A 19,058-nucleotide genomic window follows, 5' to 3' on the forward strand; every position below is an offset into this window, starting at 1 on the left:
CATCATCAATCAAACCTCTGGGATAAGCGGGGAAAGTACCACATTTATCTTAGAACTAGCGATTTAAGCAGGTGTTCTCGACCCCACAATGATTCTGATGCAGAAGGAATGCCTTTAAAATTAAATGATAGATTATTGGAATTTAAGCATTTTTACTCAGTGTGTCTGCTGCAGTTTGTCTTGCAGCCTTGGAATGGATTCTAGAAAGTATCTGACTTGAATGACCATTACTTAGGTAATTTTCAATATTAAAATATCTGCATGTAAATTTTAACAAATAAAACAAGTCTAATATTAGCTAAAGCCTGTACTGATAGCAAGCTAAGCAAGATTAGATAAGGAGAGTATTTGGATGGGTAAACTCCAGGGCAGAGATGTTGCACCAGGGAGATGCTATGGGACCCTTGACACACAGAGCAGGGGGGGTGGGTTCCTCAAAAACCCTGTACTTCCTGCCTCAAGCCAGCAGATGCTGTTATGATGTTTCCTCTTCTCAGTCACGGTAGCTAGCAGCAGGCCCTTGGCTGTCCCCTTTCTCAGCTTTCATTATCTTCAGAGGAGGCAGCAAGGACAGGAGAAGCAGCCATCCAGCCAACATCCTGTGTGCTGTGCTAGGCAGCTTCACAAAGCACTAGAAGGGACTCAGGAGAGGGAGCTGGTGGCAGAGCTGGCCTTACCATGAGGCAAACTGAGGCGGCCTGCTCAGGTGCCAGACTGTGGGCGGGGGGGCGCCACTAGGACCCAGAGTGTAGAAAATTGTGTCTGCTGCTGGGGCATATGTATTCTCTCCGCTCTAGATGCACAGAGATGGTGGAGTGCTGTGCTGGAGGAAGGAGGGCACAAGAGATATAACAGGCAGGCAGGAGAAAAGGTGAGAGGGAATAACAGAAAGCAGCAGGAGCTGCAGGGAGAGAGAGGAGGAGGAGTCTCTTATGTACCTCTCTTGCACCCCCAGGAGCCTGGACTGATTAACACGAGCTTCTCAGGGAGCTTCCTGTTTCCTGCTGCTTCCCTGAACCCACTTGAGGAGAACAGGCAGTCAACTGAAGCAGTAGGAGCCAGTTAGGCCCTTAAGATGCTGATATCTTCCCTCACTCAGGCCCTGCTACCAGCCTGCTTATTTGTCCCCTTCAGTTGAGTGTTGAGAGCCACTATAGCTGGCACAGAACAGCAGTCATGAGTGAAAGAAGAAAACGCCCCTCTGGGGCAGCATTCAGAAAAAGAAAGAAAGCAAAGGAAGCTTTTCTATCTAAGCAGGAAGGAGCTCTCCTGAGATACATAGACACAAATGTTCATGGTGAGCCTTCTGGCCCCAGTGAGGATGTGAGTGGTGAGGAGATGCCTGATCTTCCAGTTAGTCAGAGTGCAGGTGACCTGGCAGCTACTGCAGCATCCATATCTCCATCTCAAATGGATGTAACCGTGCACAATCCTGAAGAAAAGTGTAGATCAGAGAAGAGTGTGATGGAGGCGCAAGAAACAGCTGCTGCTGAGTTTAGTTCCTTAAGTCTAGATGATCCAGGACTGTGGACCCACTTGAGCAGTAGCCTGAGTGACTTCCTTGTAGTGCATGGGACACAGCAAGTGAAAAACTTCATGTTCCCCAAAGACAATGAAAATAGAAGTTTCCATCCAACACATTACTGGCATGAAATCCCCAATGGTGACAAAGCGGAGAGGCCATGGCTTATGTCAGGGGTCCCCAACACAGTGCCCGTGGGTGCAATGGCGCCCGCCAGGGCAGTTGTGTGCGCCCGCAGGACACTGCACCGCCAAAATGCCACCGCCGAGTGCGTCCACTGGAGAACCGCCTGCTGAAATGCCACTGAGAAGTGCATTTCTGCGGAGATGCTTCTTTTCACTGCCACTTTTCGGCGGCATTTTGGCTGCAGGGTCTCTGGCAACCGCCCAAGCCTTCTGGGAATAGAAATGTGCTATTCCCACAGAAAGGTTGGGGACCACTGGCTTACGTACCCAAACACCCAGAATGCTGCATACTGGTTTTGTTGCAAACTCTTCCAGTCTAATGTTCCAGCCACGTTGGGTTCTACAGGAACAAAGGACTGGAAAAATCTGGCTAGAAATCTGGCATGCCATGAGAAGGCAGCAAATCACCAGAGAGCATTCCATAGGTGGAATGAGCTTGAGATGAGACTAAGGTTAAAGGCCACCATAGATAATCAGCATCAAGAGAAGACTGCATCAGAGTCTCTTTACTGGCAAAATGTTCTGAAAAGGCTCATTGCCATTGTGAGAATGCTTGCTACCCAAAACCTAGCACTGCGTGGCACTTCAGATCAGCTGCATGTGCCAAACAATGGAAACTTCCTTAAAATTGTGGAGCTGATGGCTGAGTTTGATGCTGTACTCCAGGAGCATCTAAGAAGAGTCACCACCCAAGAAATGTACACACACCACTACCTTGGAAAAACAATTCAAAATGAGATCATACAGTTACTGGCAACAAAAGTCAAACAGAAGATTGTGGCTTATCTGAAGTCAGCAAGATATTACTCTGTTATTCTGGACTGCACACCTGACATCAGCCATACGGAACAAATTACGTTAATGGTGCAGTTTGTAACAACAACAGAACCCAGTGAAAAGGCCCCTGCAATGGTGATTGTCAGAGAGCATTTTCTAGAATTTATTGACATTGATACTACAGGAGCTGGTATGACAAATGTGCTTCTTATAAAGCTGAATGATACAGGAATTGCGATAGCTGACATGAGAGGTCAGGGCTACGATAATGGTGCCAACATGAGAGGAAAGAACAGAGGAGTGCAGACACGAATCCATGAGTTAAACCCTCGAGCTTTTTTTGTCCCATGCAGTTCTCATTCATTGAGCTTGGTGGTCAGTGATCCAGCATCAGCTTCTAGTGAGGCTGCTGAATTTTTTAATGTAATTCAAAGCATCTGTGTATTTTTCTTTGCATCAACTCATCGATGGCAAATTTTGAAGCAACATCTGTGAACATCCTCTCTGACACTGAAACCACTTAGTGCCACACGATGGGAAAGTCGAGTGGAGGCGATAAAGCCTAACAAACACCAAACTGGGAAGATAGATGATGCCATAGTTGCCATTATGGAGGATAATGCTATGACAGGAACTGTTTGCAGGAGAACAGTGGCAGAGGGAAATGGAATCACCAGAAACATACATAACTTCAAATTTCTGTGCGGCTTAGTGTTTTGACATGACATACTGTTTGAAATAAATGCTGTAAGCAAGAGACTCCAAAGTGTTGACCTTGATATATCTGGAGCAATGGAAGAACTGGACAAAGCAAAGTCATACCTACAGTCTTACCGGTCAGATGGGGGATTTCAAAATGTTCTGAAGGGTGCACAGAAGTTGGCAGAGGAACTTCACACTGAAGCTATTTTCCCACCCATTCAAGAATACAAGAGTCACCAAAGAAGATGACATTTTGATTACAAGGCATGGGATAATCCCATAAGAGACCCCAAACAACAATTCAAAGTTGAATTCTTTAACCAGGTGCTAGATTGTGCAATACAGTCAGTTGAAGAACGTTTCATGCAGCTCAAGGAACACATCAGTATATCTGGGATGTTGTATGATATTCCAGAACTCCTCACTATACCTGAAGAAGGCCTACACCAGCAATGCAGGACACTAGAGACAGTATTGACACATGATGACATGCGTGATATTGATGCGAGTGATTTAGGTGATGAACTGAAAGCCCTTTCAAGATACATTTCAGCAGGATCAATTCCAAAGGCTGCTCTGGAATATATGTGCACAAATAAGATGACCACCCTCTTTTCAAATGCTTTTGTTGCTCTGAGCATACTTTTAACACTTCCTGTAACAGTTGCCAGTGGAGAACGCAGCTTCTCCAAGCTGATGTTAATAAAAACATGTCTACGCTCCACAATGACACAGGAGAGGCTGGTTGGCCTTGCAACCATCTTAATAGAACATGAGCTGGCCCAGACTGTGGACCTTCAGCAGGAAGCAGTTCAAATCTTTGCAACCAAGAAGGAATGGAAAGCACGACTTTGATTATTCAAACAGATAAAAATGCCAGTGTTTACTGTGCAGACAAGAAAAGTTACATTTGCTGTTCAGGCATTTGAAAGTTAAGTGTTACTTAAAATTTATGAACAAGGCATTTTAAGTTGTTAGTTCTCCTTTATTGGGGTAGGTAGCAGAGCAGTACCATGAGAGGGTAGAACAGGAAGAAGGCAGACTTGAGACCTTTCAAAGTTTTGGCCCAAGCGAGGGAGCATGGGGGATTCATTTGCGCTCCCTGCCTCAGGTGCCAAAATGTTGTGGGCCGGCCCTGGCTGGTGGTGGTAAGTGGCAGAAGGGATGAGGGGATTCAAGAGAGCAGAGAGAGGCGAGGGTGGGACCCCAGGAACGAGTGGGAGAGAGTTTCCAAGAGATAAAATGAGGCCCAAGGAGGTAGGTGGAAAGGTGGAAAATTCATAAGAACCATTGTAGTACATCTCCCCAGATCCAAACAGATCATGCCTCCTCATTGCCCTAAATCACTCTTCATTAGAAGTCTTCATAAAGTTGCTCTCAGATTTCCACACACTTCCGCTCTTTGCTGGGGTTTTCAGGAGTCCGGCTGACCCTTGCCTGACTGGCAACTTTTAGGGAAGTACAAGATCAGACCATCTCTCGCCACCCACCAAGTTATACAGACTCCTCAACCTGTGGGTAGCCTACCTTCTCCTGTGCCAGGGAAACACTCCCTCAGCTGGCAAAGGGACTTTAATAGTCTTTGTAGGCTGCAGCCTACAAGTGTCATAGCAAGAGAGAGGATCCCTCCCCAGATCATTGAGGCCTAAGAGGTTTATCATAATGTTAAATGGAGCAACATTTAAGGTGTTACATGAATCACCTCATTGTTTTTGAGGACAACTTCTAAAGTGTTACAAATCGATGAAACTACATTACTATCAAAACATTGGATGGTTCGGTTATTTTGGCAATGCTCTGACATGCTTATTTAGAAAATTGCACCTAAGAATAAAGCCAAGCCTACAAGAAAATATATAGTTCAAAAAGACAAACTAAATTTTGGTCAATCCCATCCCATACCCAAATACATACACAACTACGCATTTTTCAGAACCCTGACTTCTTTCTTCTTGTGAACAATTACCAAGCATCCAGGATAGTGCTGTGATGCATACTTACTACAGTCTGTGGTCGGGAAAGTAGTTGCACTGAAAGCTGGTGGTGAGAAGTCAGGGGAAACAGGTGGCACTGAGGATGATTCTTTAGGAGAGGTCTCAGACCAAGAGTTGCTAACTTTTCTGATCTCTTCATGTACATCAAGGGTGGAATTTATGGTATAAATTGTAGGGTTTTCTGTAGTAGGCAGGGATGTACTGGAGCCATCCTGAGAACTTGCTTCAGGAACCTGGAGAGGTACGTGGGTCTCTCCAATAGATTTATTTCTCACAACAGCAGAAGTTGTATTTGAAACCATATATAATATGGGCAATGGTGAAGTGTGCCGCTCTTGACTGGTTGCATCCATGGATGCATTGGTAACAGTAGTCAGTGGCTGTGGTGCAGCAGTTAAAGTCTCTTCCATGGAGTTTTCAAGTGATGCACTTACATCTTTCCATTGTTCTGTCACCACGACTAGTGTTTTGATGGTTGTTGGACCCTCCGTACCAATTGTCCTATTATTTCTTTCAAATCCAATTGATGATATCATGCCTTGTCTCTGAGTTACTGGAGGACTGCTGATGGAAGAATGACTGCTTGACGCTTGTGTGCCACTTGATGGTAGCAGAGTAGGTATATTTAATGTGGTACTCCTCTTGGAGCTGAGAGTAGTCATTGTTCTTATTTCAGTGATTGCTGGTGAAGCATGCAGTCCAGTACTTGTTTCAGGTGGTATTTCTGTCCCGCCTGATTCATATAGGGGCATTGTTTCAGTAACTGGGTTCACAATTTCACCTGTAACAACATTGTTATGACACTGAAATGGACGTTCAAACCAAAGGAATAAAACATTAGAACATTCCCTAATTTATTTTAAAATCTATCAGATCATTTTAGTGTCATGTAAGTAAGACGTGTGTATTTCGTTAACACATTTTACCCAATAAGCTACTCAAAACAGGATCTGGTAGTGTGGTTTACTGCTCTGCCTTGCTACACAAGAGAAGCAGATTCAATTCCTGGTCTCCCTTTCTTCTGGTCAGCAGGACATGGATCACCACTGAGAAGAGCACTTAGCTCCTGGGATGCACAGGAACTCATTACTCAAAAGCCACCCTTCTGGCTGATTAAGGAGTGATACTGAGAGGTTCCAAAGGGAGACCTACCCAGTTCTCCCTTCCTGGAAGGATGGTGGTCACAATGCAGGCCCTTGAGCATAGGAGACGGTACACTGTATGCTCCTAGGGCAAGGACCTTGCCTTATAGACATGTGTAAAGTACTGTGCACACATTCTGCACTATATAAACGATAGATGACTATAAAAATAAAGTGGAGGTGGCAAAATGACGTGTTCCAGCTTTTCCTGAAAAAAGAAACTAAATGCTCACCTTCACAGTTTCTCCCAGGTCGAGATGGATTGGTATCCATGGTTGTCTTACATCTGCACATGTATGATCCCATTAAATTGATACACTCTGCATATATACAGCAGTCATTCTCTGAACGAGATGCACATTCGTCCCAGTCTGTAATGCCAAAACCAAAGTGTCAGTAAAACAATCTCTTTTCTGGCTGAATTGAGTTATAACTACAAATAATCACAAAATACTCTTGCGCTTATTTATATAGTTCTCAGTCCTCACAGTTTATCTGAGATCCCAGGTTTGAGTGACTCAGAACATTGTCTGATCTTGATATCCTTGCAGATCAAATTTTTTTTAAATGGGTGTCCTAGTCAGGAAAAGATTTTTGTAAAGGGGATTATTTAGATTTTTGTCATAGATTTAAAACAAGACATACTGTAAGCTTGAACCAGAGAAAGTTGGTTGGGCATTAGAAAATACAATGTGTATTTACACCAGAGAAACAAGTTACTCTGGAGCATACACTCCGCTGAATTCAGTTTACCACATCTCATGAGATTTCATGTACCAATGAAGTTACAACCCACGGATGCCTATGGAGCAGCAAGTCCACTGGAAATTTACTAAGGTTTAAACAGAATTTGGATCCAAATTTTTCTTATTTGGAATAAGTGATGCCCACAGGGAACAGTCTTGAACTTTTGGAGGAGGCAGTTCTAAGGGTGAAAACTCCCATTCTTTAAAAAAAAATGTGTTCTTTGTAAAAGCAATAGCATAAAATCTAGTGTCATAGCTGAAACCCTTTTAGGCAGTCTCAGGAGAGAGACCATGGTTTGGGTATGTAAGAAAATGCTTAAATGTAAGGGCGCCCTGCTATGGTAAAGTGGAAAACGCTTCCACCACCACTGCCAGTGCTATGTATGTGGCTAAATACAAGACTTAATTCTCCAGGGCACTCTCTCTGGCATCTTTCATGAACACTTAGACCCCAATCCATCAAACCCATAAACATGTGATTAACTTTACATATGTAAGTCGTCCCATTAAGTTCAATGTGATTACTCATACATGTTAAATTACTCTCATGGCTAAATCTTTACAGGATCAGAGCACTAGTTCACTTGGAAAAAAGACTATACTGAAAATGTAATCCCAGCAACAAATCACTCTGACCAAAGGACTGGAAAATTGAGTTGTTCAACGTAACATCTTAGGCTATGTCCACACTGGCAACTGAATGACAAAACTTTTGCCTTTCAGGGGTGTTCAGAAAACACCCCCACCCCCACCCCCAGCCCGAAAGAGACAAGTTTTGCCAATGACAAGCGCCCGTGTGAACAGCTCTTTGTCGGCCGCTCATTTGGGATGGAAGTTTTTTGTCGGCAGGAGAGTCGACAAACAGCGGCTACACTGAGCACCTTTTAGAAACACACCTGTAGCAACACAGCCATGGCGCTAAAAGCTGTGTAGTGTAGACATAGCCTTAGGCTCCTGTTCTGAAAATGTACCGATATTCATTACTGTGATTTTTTTTTCTATAACAAAGGAAACTCCTATTCTAGGAATAGAAGAGGAAAAGTGCATGTGCACGCATGCATTTGTCTTTGTGCCTGAGCACATGCTTCATTTAGTACTGCCCACCTAAGTAACGTTTTGTTTCTCTCTCTTTCAGACTCATGAGCTAATTGCCATATTTTATTTATCCAAAGTCCACATCCATTTTTAAGTTGAAACCAACCCCACTGATAGGGTGCCATCACACCATGAGGAATGCAAGAACTTCAGTAATGTTTTACCAAGGCCTGGGCCCACTTGACTTTTGATAGAGTTTTATGCTGTTAGGAGGATGTTTCAGCTCTAATTATAAAATAATTTACACATTTCATTACTTGTGAAGATTTTCACTGAGGTTTTCCTGCCATTTTGCTGAGTGTGCCCCCTGTACACCAGTTCCCTTACCCCTCAAGACTGAGAGCCTTATAAGTGATGGTCACATAACCACCATCCTATACCAGAAACCTACTGACCACTATACTTACCTACATGCCTCCAGCTTCCATCCAGGACACACCACACGATCCATTGTTTACAGCCAAGCTCTACGATACAACTGCATTTGCTCCAATCCCTCAGATAGAGACAAACATCTACAAGATCTCTGTCAAGCGTTCTTGAAACTACAATACCCACCTGCTGAAGTGAAGAAACAGATTGACAGAGCCAGAAGAATACTCAGAAGTCACCTACTCCAGGACAGGCCCAACAAAGAAAGTATCAGAACGCCACTAGCCATCACCTTCAGCCCCCAACTAAAACCTCTCCAACGCATCATCAAGGATCTACAACCTATCCTGAAGGACAACCCATCACTCTCACAGATCTTGGGAGACAGGCCAGTCCTCGCTTACAGACAGTCCCCCAACCTGAAGCAAATACTCACCAGCAACCATACACCACACAACAAAAACACTAACCCAGGAACCTATCCTTGCAACAAAGCCCATTGCCAACTCTGTCCACATATCTATTCAAGGGACACCATCATAGGACCTAATCACATCAGTCAGACCATCAGAGGCTCGTTCACCTGCACATCTACCAATGTGATATATGCCATCATGTGCCAGCAATGCCCCTCTGCCATGTACATTGGTCAAACCGGACAATCTCTACGCAAAAGAATAAATGGACACAAATCAGACGTCAAGAATTATAACGTTCAAAAACCAGTCGGAGAACACGTCAACCTCCCTGGTCACTCAATTTCAGACCTAAAAGTCACAATTCTCCAACAAAAAAACTTCAAAAACAGACTCCAATGAGAAACTGCAGAACTGGAATTAATTTGCAAACCGGACACCATTAAATTAGGCTAGAATAAAGACTGGGAGTGGATGGGTCATTACAGAAAGTAAAAACTATTTCCCCATGTTTATTTTTCCCCTACTGTTACTCACACCTTCTTGTCAACTGTTGGAAATGGGCCATCCTGATTATCACTACAAAAGTTTTTTTTCTCCTGATGATAATAGCCCACCTTAATTGATTAATCTTATTACAGTTGGTATGGCAACACCCATTTTTTCATGTTCTCTGTGTATATATATCTTCCTACTGTATTTTCCATTGCATGCGTCCGATGAAGTGGGTTTTAGCCCATGAAAGCTTATGCCCAAATAAATTTGTTAGTCTCTAAGGTCCCACAAGTACTCCTCGTTCTTTTTGCTGATACAGACTAACACGGCTACCACTCTGAAACCTTATTCCATGAGGTAACAGTTACAGCAGCTAAATTCTTTGTCCTGTGCTGATTGGCTGTTTGTGCCACCCTCGCCCACCCCATCCCCAGTCTTTTCAGATCAGCATCATTCCACCTGCTCTCCATACTTCCCTCCTCCCTTTCCTCCCGTGCCATTATCCCTCACTTCAATGTCCCTTCTCCCTTCCTTAGGGCTTGTCTACACTTGAAATAGCAATTCAGTGTAGACACTCACAGCAACAACAGGAGGGGTTCTCCGATCAGCGCAGTTATTCCATCTTCCTGAGAGGCAATAGCTAGGTTGATGGAAGAATTCTTCTGCTGACCTCGTGCTGTCTACCCCAGGGGTTAGGTCATTTTAACTATGTTGTTCAGGGGTCTGGCTTTTTAACATCCTGGGAGACGTCACTGGGTTGACTTAATTTTTGAGCGTAGACTTGGCCTTAGTCTTTTCATCCAGCTAATCCTTATCCCACTCAAACAATTATAAAAATAATTCTTTCCAGGCCCCCACTTTGTTCACTTGCTGGTATGTTATATTTGCCTATGTACGGTACATACATATTGTATTCTTTATCTATCTTGTCTGTTTAGATTGTCAGCTCTTCGGGGCAGGGCCTGTCTACTACTCTGATTGTACAATGCCTAGGACATTGAGATCCCATTTTCGGTTAGTCTATTAGACACTACCACAGTAGACATAATAGATCATGATAATATATGACCCCAAAGAAAGATGTTTATTGCCCCAGTACTTTCAGCTATATTAGCTCTCCTGGTTTTTTCAGCTGTGCTGTTTTAGGGATGGATTCTCTGGTCTGCCAAGTTCACTTTGTGTCAAATCAAGCCCTTATCCTTAGCGAATGTAAAACAGTGTAGATTCATTCATAGAAATTGAGCTATACTGATTATACCAGCTGAAGATATGGCCATGCTATCCAGGAATCGTTAGAAGATGCAGTTTTGATACAGCTGGAAAGCCTGATATACAAATCTTTCCCTGTGTTTTCAGCTTTATTGTGTGCGTTTCATTTTCAGAAATTATTGATAAACGAATGTTTTGTTCAGAGTTAAGAAACATATAAGCCATTTTCTAGCTATACAGGAGAGTGGAGCAGTTGTCTGTGCCATTCCGGGGAATTGCTGCTGGGTAAGAATGTTGCTTGAACTCTACTGGATTTTTGAATTAAAACATTTTAGAACTTTTGCCCTCCCCCACCCCTTCATGCTCAAAATTCCCGTATGATGTATGTGCAGCAAGGGGCGAACACTCCAATGATGTATTTTGGCACATATCATTATCACTTTGCAAGATTGTGTCTGATGGAAGTTTGATCAATATATGCTTCAGCCACAGTTTAAAGAACAGGCGTACTTGTGGCACCTTAGCGATGAACACATTTATTAGAGCATAAGCTTTATTAGAGCATAATAAATGTGTTCATCTCTAAGGTGCCACAAATCCTCCTGTTCTTTTTGCGGATACAGACTAACACAGCTGCTACTCTGAAACCAGCTACAGTTTGTCTCTTCATTAATTCCATCCACCCAGATCGGGAAGTTGGAAGGGGGCTTTTCTTGACTGTGCTAAATAAGCTTTCATAGGACACGTTATTCAGAGACCCAACCACCGATTTTGCTGCCTTTGGCAGCTGTCTGAACTGTGGTTGGCTCTGTTCGTTTTGAAACCTGATGCCAGAACCATCTGATTAGAAAAAATAGTGGGTACTGTAGATCTAAAGAGGACCTACTGCAACATAAATTCCATGCACAGTTCCTTAGCTCATTTCACTGGGATGACATCAGGTAATTCCTCTGGCTGGACTTTTATCACAGAAATGTTGCATTGCATTTTTTAAAATCTGGACCAAACACAACAGCAGCAGCCTTGAATATACAGTATTCCAGAGGGGATGTGTCTTTCACATACCGAGTAAATCCACACACTATCCTCAGCTACCCACTAGATGGCAACCTCCTAGTATCCCACAAAGCGGAGGAGGAAGGGAGAGAGGGAGTGGGGAAACTGGCTAATCCAGGCTCCATTCATTCCCACATCAGGACCCTGACAGCATAAACGGAGGGAAGGGTGCCCACAGAGGCCCACCATCCTTTCTCCCTAGCCACTTGGGCCAAGGGGCAAAGAGTTACAAGAGGCCCGTTCTAGTTCTAAGCCTGCGAAGGGAGGTCTGATTTCTCTATTTTCCTTACAATACTACTGTGTCACCTTAACACTGTACCTTATTTCTGTGTAAAGTACTTTTGACAAAGAATCTAAATGCTATCGCAGGTTATGAAAATACTACTTTTTTCAAAAAGATCCACCTTCTACTGAGGTGCTCTGCTGATCAACCAAAAACACTGAGCTTCTATACAGAGAAGGAAGCATAGGAGCGAATGTGGACACGTCTGTTGGAAACTCGGGATCCTGTACGATGATTCTAAGCCTCACAATGATACTTCCAGCTTTCAGGGACTCAATTTGCACCTTCAGCTTCCCAGTTTTGTATAATATAGAAATATTTGGTGGAAATGAATTTTCAATCTGAAAAAAGTGAGAGAAATGTTGATAATACAATAAGAACACAATTAAAGCAGCACATTACAAATTTTTAACATGTATGCTGTCTATCTATCTTCATATTCTATATATAACACTTATAGAAAAACATCATCCAGTCTGTGATATCAATCAGCAAAAACCGAGCAATTCAGCTGAGTCTAATACACTCACAACACAGTGGAAGGCCATAACATGAATTAAGAACAGAGAATCAATACATTTTGAATATCTGGAGTGTCCAGGAAGAGATTTTCAAAGCTATAATATCTACCTTTCTCTGTGTAAGTGCCCTGGCTGTCAAGCACTGATGGGTTTCTGAAGACTAATTCTCATTTACTTTAGCACCCCTTTTTGCACCACTCTGACACCGTAAAGGAGTTTTAATTTGGGAGTGAATGTAATTTATACCCATCTTAAGGCCTATTTGCTCTGCCAGAGCAGTGCAAAGGGCCACGTGTAAATGAGAATGAAGTTCTAAAAGATTTGATATGTGGTAATAAGAGTGGAGATGGGTCAATTAGCATTTCAGATTCTGGGCCAACTCCTCAGCTCCGATGAGGTATGAAATAGCTTCAGTCCTGGTCTAGGTGGCCAGCTAGGGATTCCCCTGGCATAGGGTAATGCCAGGGTGCCTGTGGGCCAGCATAGCCAGAATCCATAACCAACCTCCTTTGTTCCCCCAAGAGTAAGGACCAGGTCACAGGCATGCTGGGGAGAAGGAGAGGTTGGAGCATTCTGTGATAAACTACTGGACTGATCCCAGTTAGAGCAGCTCTGAGATGGTCTAAAATACATCTGAGGTCAAGTCAGCCCCCAGCAGGTGCTAGGATCAGGGAGTGCAGAGGTAGCATAAATCCAGCTTCCTATTCTTTCCCTGAGTTCTGTACTGAGCCCTCTGAACCCAAGAATAGGAGCCATTCTCTGCTATGAAACTGAACTACAGTAAAAGAAATGTAAAGCTCCTAAGTGGTTTAGAAGCCTAAGTCTCATTTCCAGAAGTCACTCAGGTGCTTAGGAGCCTAAGTCTCATTGATTCATTGACTTTTAGTGAGATTAAGGCACCTAAGTGACTTTTGAAAATGGGACTTGGGCACTTCCGAAAAATGTCTTGTCAAATGGACAATGATGCTACAGATCAAACTGAGCCCTGGCTCAAATGAGCAGAATTCCACTGACTTCATTAGCCTTGAACTCACTTGCGCGAGGCCTAAATGTGTCCCAGTGACTTCATGTCCTAAACTTTTGATGCCAATATGGTACAATTTTAGAGCTCTCATCTGCTGCTTTGTCCCTAATTCACCTGTTCAATTCCATGTGACCTGACTGAAACCCTCACAGGCTGCAGTTTATCTGAAACACACAATCCCAACCCAAGTGCAGTGGAATCCAATTACAAAGAAATCTGAGACTAGGACAAGACAAAACTGACTTTTTAAAAAATGGATAGCTTATATAAATCAGTTTTATTTGAATGAATTGACTGAAAGACAACACAACAAATATATTATGCTTTCCCAGCAATGAGCTAAGTGGATGCGTATTCTGAGCCAATGGAGTTACCGGAGGGATGAATCTCGTGCACTAATGTCAGTGTTAGAGTGTGCTAAACTTAGCAGTTTTGCCTTGTGGGTGCTTGAGCAGAATTTTTTCCAGGTTTCAGCCTTTGATTTCTGCATGATCCTGAACATTTTTACTTTGAGTTTACAATGTGAGGTTAGGGTGCAGGTGGTGGGAAGGAGGCCAGGGAGATCTCAGAGACCAGTGCCAGTCTATGGACCAGTTATTGAGAAACACTGGACTAGATGATCTAGTGGTCTCTTCTAGCCTTAAACTCTATGACTGTGTAAGAAAGCATAAAGCAGGTAAGGTTTGCTCAAACTGAGCTAAGTTTCACTCAAAACGTTCACAAATCTGAGCAAACTATTTGACTGGTCTGAGTTCTGATTTTCCAGCGGCTTCAGATGGTGTTGAAAATATTTTGCTGTTTGAGTCAGATAGACAGATTCGCAAAAATGCCACTCTACCACAGGGGTGGAGTATTCATGGCCACAGAAACCTACGTCTTGCACCTATGCAAGCAATTACCCATTTTGCATGAGCAAATGTCCATTTAGGTAAGCAAATGTACCTGTTGTGTCTTCCTTTGAAAATGTGGTCCTGTATGTCCAATCTTTTTGTTGTCAGTCTTTTTTGAACTTTAGAGGGGACTTGGGCCCATCTGTACATATAGTTTGGGGAAATTCTGGGCTTGGATTTAGATCTGAACTTCACAGTGAGGTCCCATCTCTATAAGACGGAACTACAGCAGAATACCCTATCTGAAACTCCCCACACTTTGTGGAAGTTCATGTCTGGAACCAAACTCAGGCCTATTTATTTCGTAATTCATGACTGATGAATTGACAGCACCTTAGATTCATGGCATGCAGTATGTGAATATCTAATGAGGTATTAGAAGCAATCCTGACCCAACCTCCTCTGCTTAAAGGAGAAAGAGCTTGGAGAATAGGTGAAAAATTGCTGAAAACATAACACAAAGAAACCCAGGCCACACATGCATTTCAAAGATCCATTAAAAATCCTCAGATCAACTTGCAGCAAATTCCTTATCAATATAAAAATCTGAAGTAGAGAAGACTCTTCTGCATCACTGTTTTTCCTTCACTCTTCTGTAAGGCAAAACTGCCATTGACTTCAGTGGTAACCAGGTCAGGGCCCTGATTTGCTTTTTTATTTTGCAAACTCCTTTTATTTCAATTGTAAGTGAAGGTCCAAAGAAATGGCCTGAGGATTTTTACCAGACTTTGTAAATGTGTACAAGCTTCTCAGAGACATTAAGTAAATCCCAAGTTTAAAACAATTACACACATATATTTTAGTGTTACCTCTCTGAGCAACAGGCTTGAAAACTCTTGATATTCTGAGCTACTCGTGTTGTGGAAATGTTCAGTGAAGCTATAGTTTAGGATCTTTATTGTAACACCAAATATCTGGGCATCTATAAGACACAATATTAAAATATGGATAAAGGAGAAGAGGAAATGATTTGATCAAAACTGATGTACCTGAATCAAAACCTCAGATTTGGGTTCAGGGGCAAACTGAAACACTGAATACCAGAAGTGGAACCTTGATGGTGTAAATTAGCATAGCTTCATTGAAGTCAATGGAGCGCCTCTGATTTACAACAGCTGAGGATCTGGCCTGAATCTGAACACTCTGAAGTTTGGGAAAGTTTAGATTTTGACCCCTAATATTTAGGAGTTTTCAAATCTGTTTTGTAGTCACCCATTATATATGAAGTTTGATCTAGCATTTGTATCCAAGTATTTCTTTTAGACCCATCTATCCCGCAAATTAGTGAAAATCTGTGTAGAAAGTAATGATGCGGAATGGGCATGGGGGTGATAGAAAAGAAAATATAATTGGAGAAATACTTAGTGCTGAAGGTGAGATTCTCTGTCCAATAACCTAGTACTAGTATGAAGTAAATGGACCACTATATTTCTAAGGTGTTAACGCTAAACCAAACAACTAGAGCCAGTTTTCTGTTACTGATCTTCTAAAGATAGAGACAAGCACTTAGAAATTCTCCAATGTGTTTTTAAATCCAGGTCTGGGTTCCTATCAGGTCATCACAACTTGTCATTGGAAATTATGTTGCATGGTATTAACAGCATTCCTAAAATGAAGATTAAAAAAAGGTACATATAATTTCCACTGCCTAACAAACAATAATGGCTTTCATGTATAGTGTATTATCTGAAATCAGCAGCTTGAGAGCCTGTAGCAACTGCTTTACCCTGTAACATAGATAAGATAGATACTTTCAGTCTACAGCTAAGACCTTTTTCTTTTTTTGGTGGCTTTACCTTCATATCTGACTGATGTACCTATATTTCCTCAGTCACTATAACCTCTATTTTCTCCTCCAAAAGAGATAAGAGAGGTAGCTCCTTACAGAGTCAAACCATTGTAATTTCTTAGCTGACTAAAGGGAAGAATCCTACAAAAAGGTGACTAGCAACATCCTCACAATGGCTGTAACTAAATATTTTACTTAGAACAGGTTGGGACATTTCTGATTAAATTTTCTCTTTTGTTGAAACCCAAATGTTTTTCAGAGACATTTGACAAAGTTTTTTTCTGGGAAGGTTTCTGAGGTCCAGGGCTCTCTGATACTTATAACCAGAATGAGAAGAATCAAAAACCTGACCTTTTCAACATACTTCCACTTTGTTTCTAAAGGTTTTGTCCTCATTCCAATATGAAACGAAAACAAATTCTGAAACTTTGGAAGGCCTCATGAAACAGAATTGTTGACCTCTGGCCAGCTCTGATTTTTTCTGACGGATTTAAGAGGCCATGTGGGATCTCAGGAAATAATTTTAGACCAAAGGAACAGCAAAACTTTAGTAGACCCATAGTCCACCTAATATCCTATGTAAAAAATTGGCCAGTGTTGGATACTTCAGAGCCAGGTATAACACCCACATGATGATGCAGCTAATTATGCAGTGCTCTACCATGGGGGAAATTTCTCCTTCACCCCAGCTAGGGACCAGTTTATGTCTTGGATTGTGAGGCTCATTAACTCATATAACTGTAAATACTGACCTCATTTAAACAAAGAAATTGTATCTTGTTAAAATTTAGGAGGGCGTTTGGTGCAGGTGAAAGCAGAGGGGGAAGCAGCATTGGCTGAGTGGATGGAACTAGTTGTAATATAGCAGAGCCTCTGCAAGCTTCTTTATACAGCTCTTGTCCATGTACTTCAATCCTGATCTGTTGCGCACTAGCTCACCAAAATCTGGCCTTCACTCAAGCAGGTGTGTCAGTTATAATATTCTCAGAGAGCCTCTGATTTATACCTATGTAAATCACTTCACTTCCTTGTTCCTCTCTCAACTCAGCTCTAAATCAGACAAAAGCAGGACCTCCCCTGCAATTTATCTTGACTGGAAAAAAAGGGTAGTGCAGCAATGGCAGCTGCCTGCATGGGCAACACCACATTCTAGATTAGATTTATGTCTCTAATTGCCTGACTCAGGAAGCAAGTGCTTCCCTTTACCAGCTGCGTAACAAAAGAGCCACACAGCTCCACACAACCCCTGCTGGCTGGTTATCTGAATTACACTAGCATTGGGGTAAAGGGAAGAGAGCATGAGTGAGTGGAAGAAAGCTGAAGGTGGGGTCTTGAAGGCTTCATGGGGAATCCTCACAGGATAGAGATGTGGTGAGAAATGCAACATTTCTAAGGTGATATTTACCGGTTTTGACATTTCGATAGGAGATAATGTTCTTTCCACAAGCTTCATAGCTGATCTTCACTGTGTATTTTATACCTGCTTCCAGCCCAGACACATCCCTTTTCATTTCTGTAGTCTCCATACTTGTGATCAACTCTTTGCCCTTGTACACTTGTACTTGGAATGTGTGGTTCAGAGTAGAATATACACTCCAAGATACTTCAAAACTGCTGCTGGTAACGCTGACGATTCGGTGGTTTCCAATTGAAAACAGATCTATGGTAGCACAGGAGAGCATCATCAAAAGTGAAAGGAATCTTTTTTCTAAGAGATGATGTACTCCAAATCCATTATACACATATATGGTTTTGATCAATAGAGTGAAATTGCTCATTGCAAAATAAACGACCAGATTCTGCCATTTTTACACTGAGTAGTATCCTACTCCACAAGTAGCCCCACTGGAGCCATTAGCTATACATTTACAATTTGTTTTCCGTTTTTTGCCTCCAGGATTTGTGACTGATCTATATAAATACAGATACCTGTCCAGTAAAACACTGGCTTGAATGACTGATGTAAATGCAATCTCAGTGGTAACTACTCATGGAGTAGAATACCACTCAACTTGATTCAGAGTAACAGCCGTGTTAGTCTGTAACCGCAAAAAGAAAAGGAGTACTTGTGGCACCTTAGAGACTAACCAATTTATTTGAGCAGCGAAAGCTTATGCTCAAATAAATTGGTTAGTCTCTAAGGTGCCACAAGTACTCCTTTTCTTTTCACTCAACTTGAATAAGGGTTGCAGAATTAGGAATCAATAACTGCATTCAATACCTTTGGAATAATTATCATATGTATTATATCCATACATGCAGTGTTATTGTAGCCATTTTGGTCCCAGGATATTAGGGAGAAAAAGTGGGTGAGGTAATATCCTTCACTGGACCAACTTCAAGCTTACAAAGGACCTGAAGAAGAGCTCTGTGTAAACCCAAAAGTTTGTCTCTCTTGCCAACAGAAGTTGGTCCAATAAAAGATATTACCTCACCCACCTTGTCTCAATATATGCATGTATTCTTTATTTATTTTATACTTTGCTCTCCCAATGCACTTCCTCAGCCAAATGCTACCCATCTGGGCAGTGTAAATTAGAACAAAGCTTGGGATTCTAGTTTTCATGCAGACACTCAACACAGAATGGAAGACTGTGGCATCAGTCAGTCACAATTTCAGTTCTTTTTATACTGTTTGAACTTCCTAAGGAAAAGGGAATCAAAGGTTTTTTCAAACCAAACAATGTGGGTGCCTGTTTCAATGGAAGGGACTTGTTCCCAATCATTCAAGCCAGTGGCCCATCAAACAGATATTTTTACAAATCCTAGAGGCATAACACCTACTGCTCTAAAATGACTGATTTAATTTCTGCCACTTTATGTTAAATTGCAAGTGGAGG

At 42.2% G+C, this 19,058-nt stretch overlaps 1 protein-coding gene across 1 annotated transcript in view; it reads right to left on the bottom strand.

Annotated features, from left to right (window-relative positions):
* The window catches only part of UMODL1 (uromodulin like 1), a 62,990-nt gene that overhangs the window by 25,530 nt on the left and 18,402 nt on the right, over positions 1-19,058 (bottom strand). Inside the window, 5 exon segments of the mRNA XM_077813582.1 lie at positions 5,188-5,961; positions 6,556-6,693; positions 12,116-12,335; positions 15,239-15,351; positions 17,624-17,878. Of these exon segments, the coding sequence (XP_077669708.1) occupies positions 5,188-5,961; positions 6,556-6,693; positions 12,116-12,335; positions 15,239-15,351; positions 17,624-17,878 (1,500 nt within the window).

This window comes from Eretmochelys imbricata, chromosome 1 (genome assembly GCF_965152235.1).
Source record: "Eretmochelys imbricata isolate rEreImb1 chromosome 1, rEreImb1.hap1, whole genome shotgun sequence".
Taxonomy (NCBI): domain Eukaryota; kingdom Metazoa; phylum Chordata; order Testudines; family Cheloniidae; genus Eretmochelys; species Eretmochelys imbricata.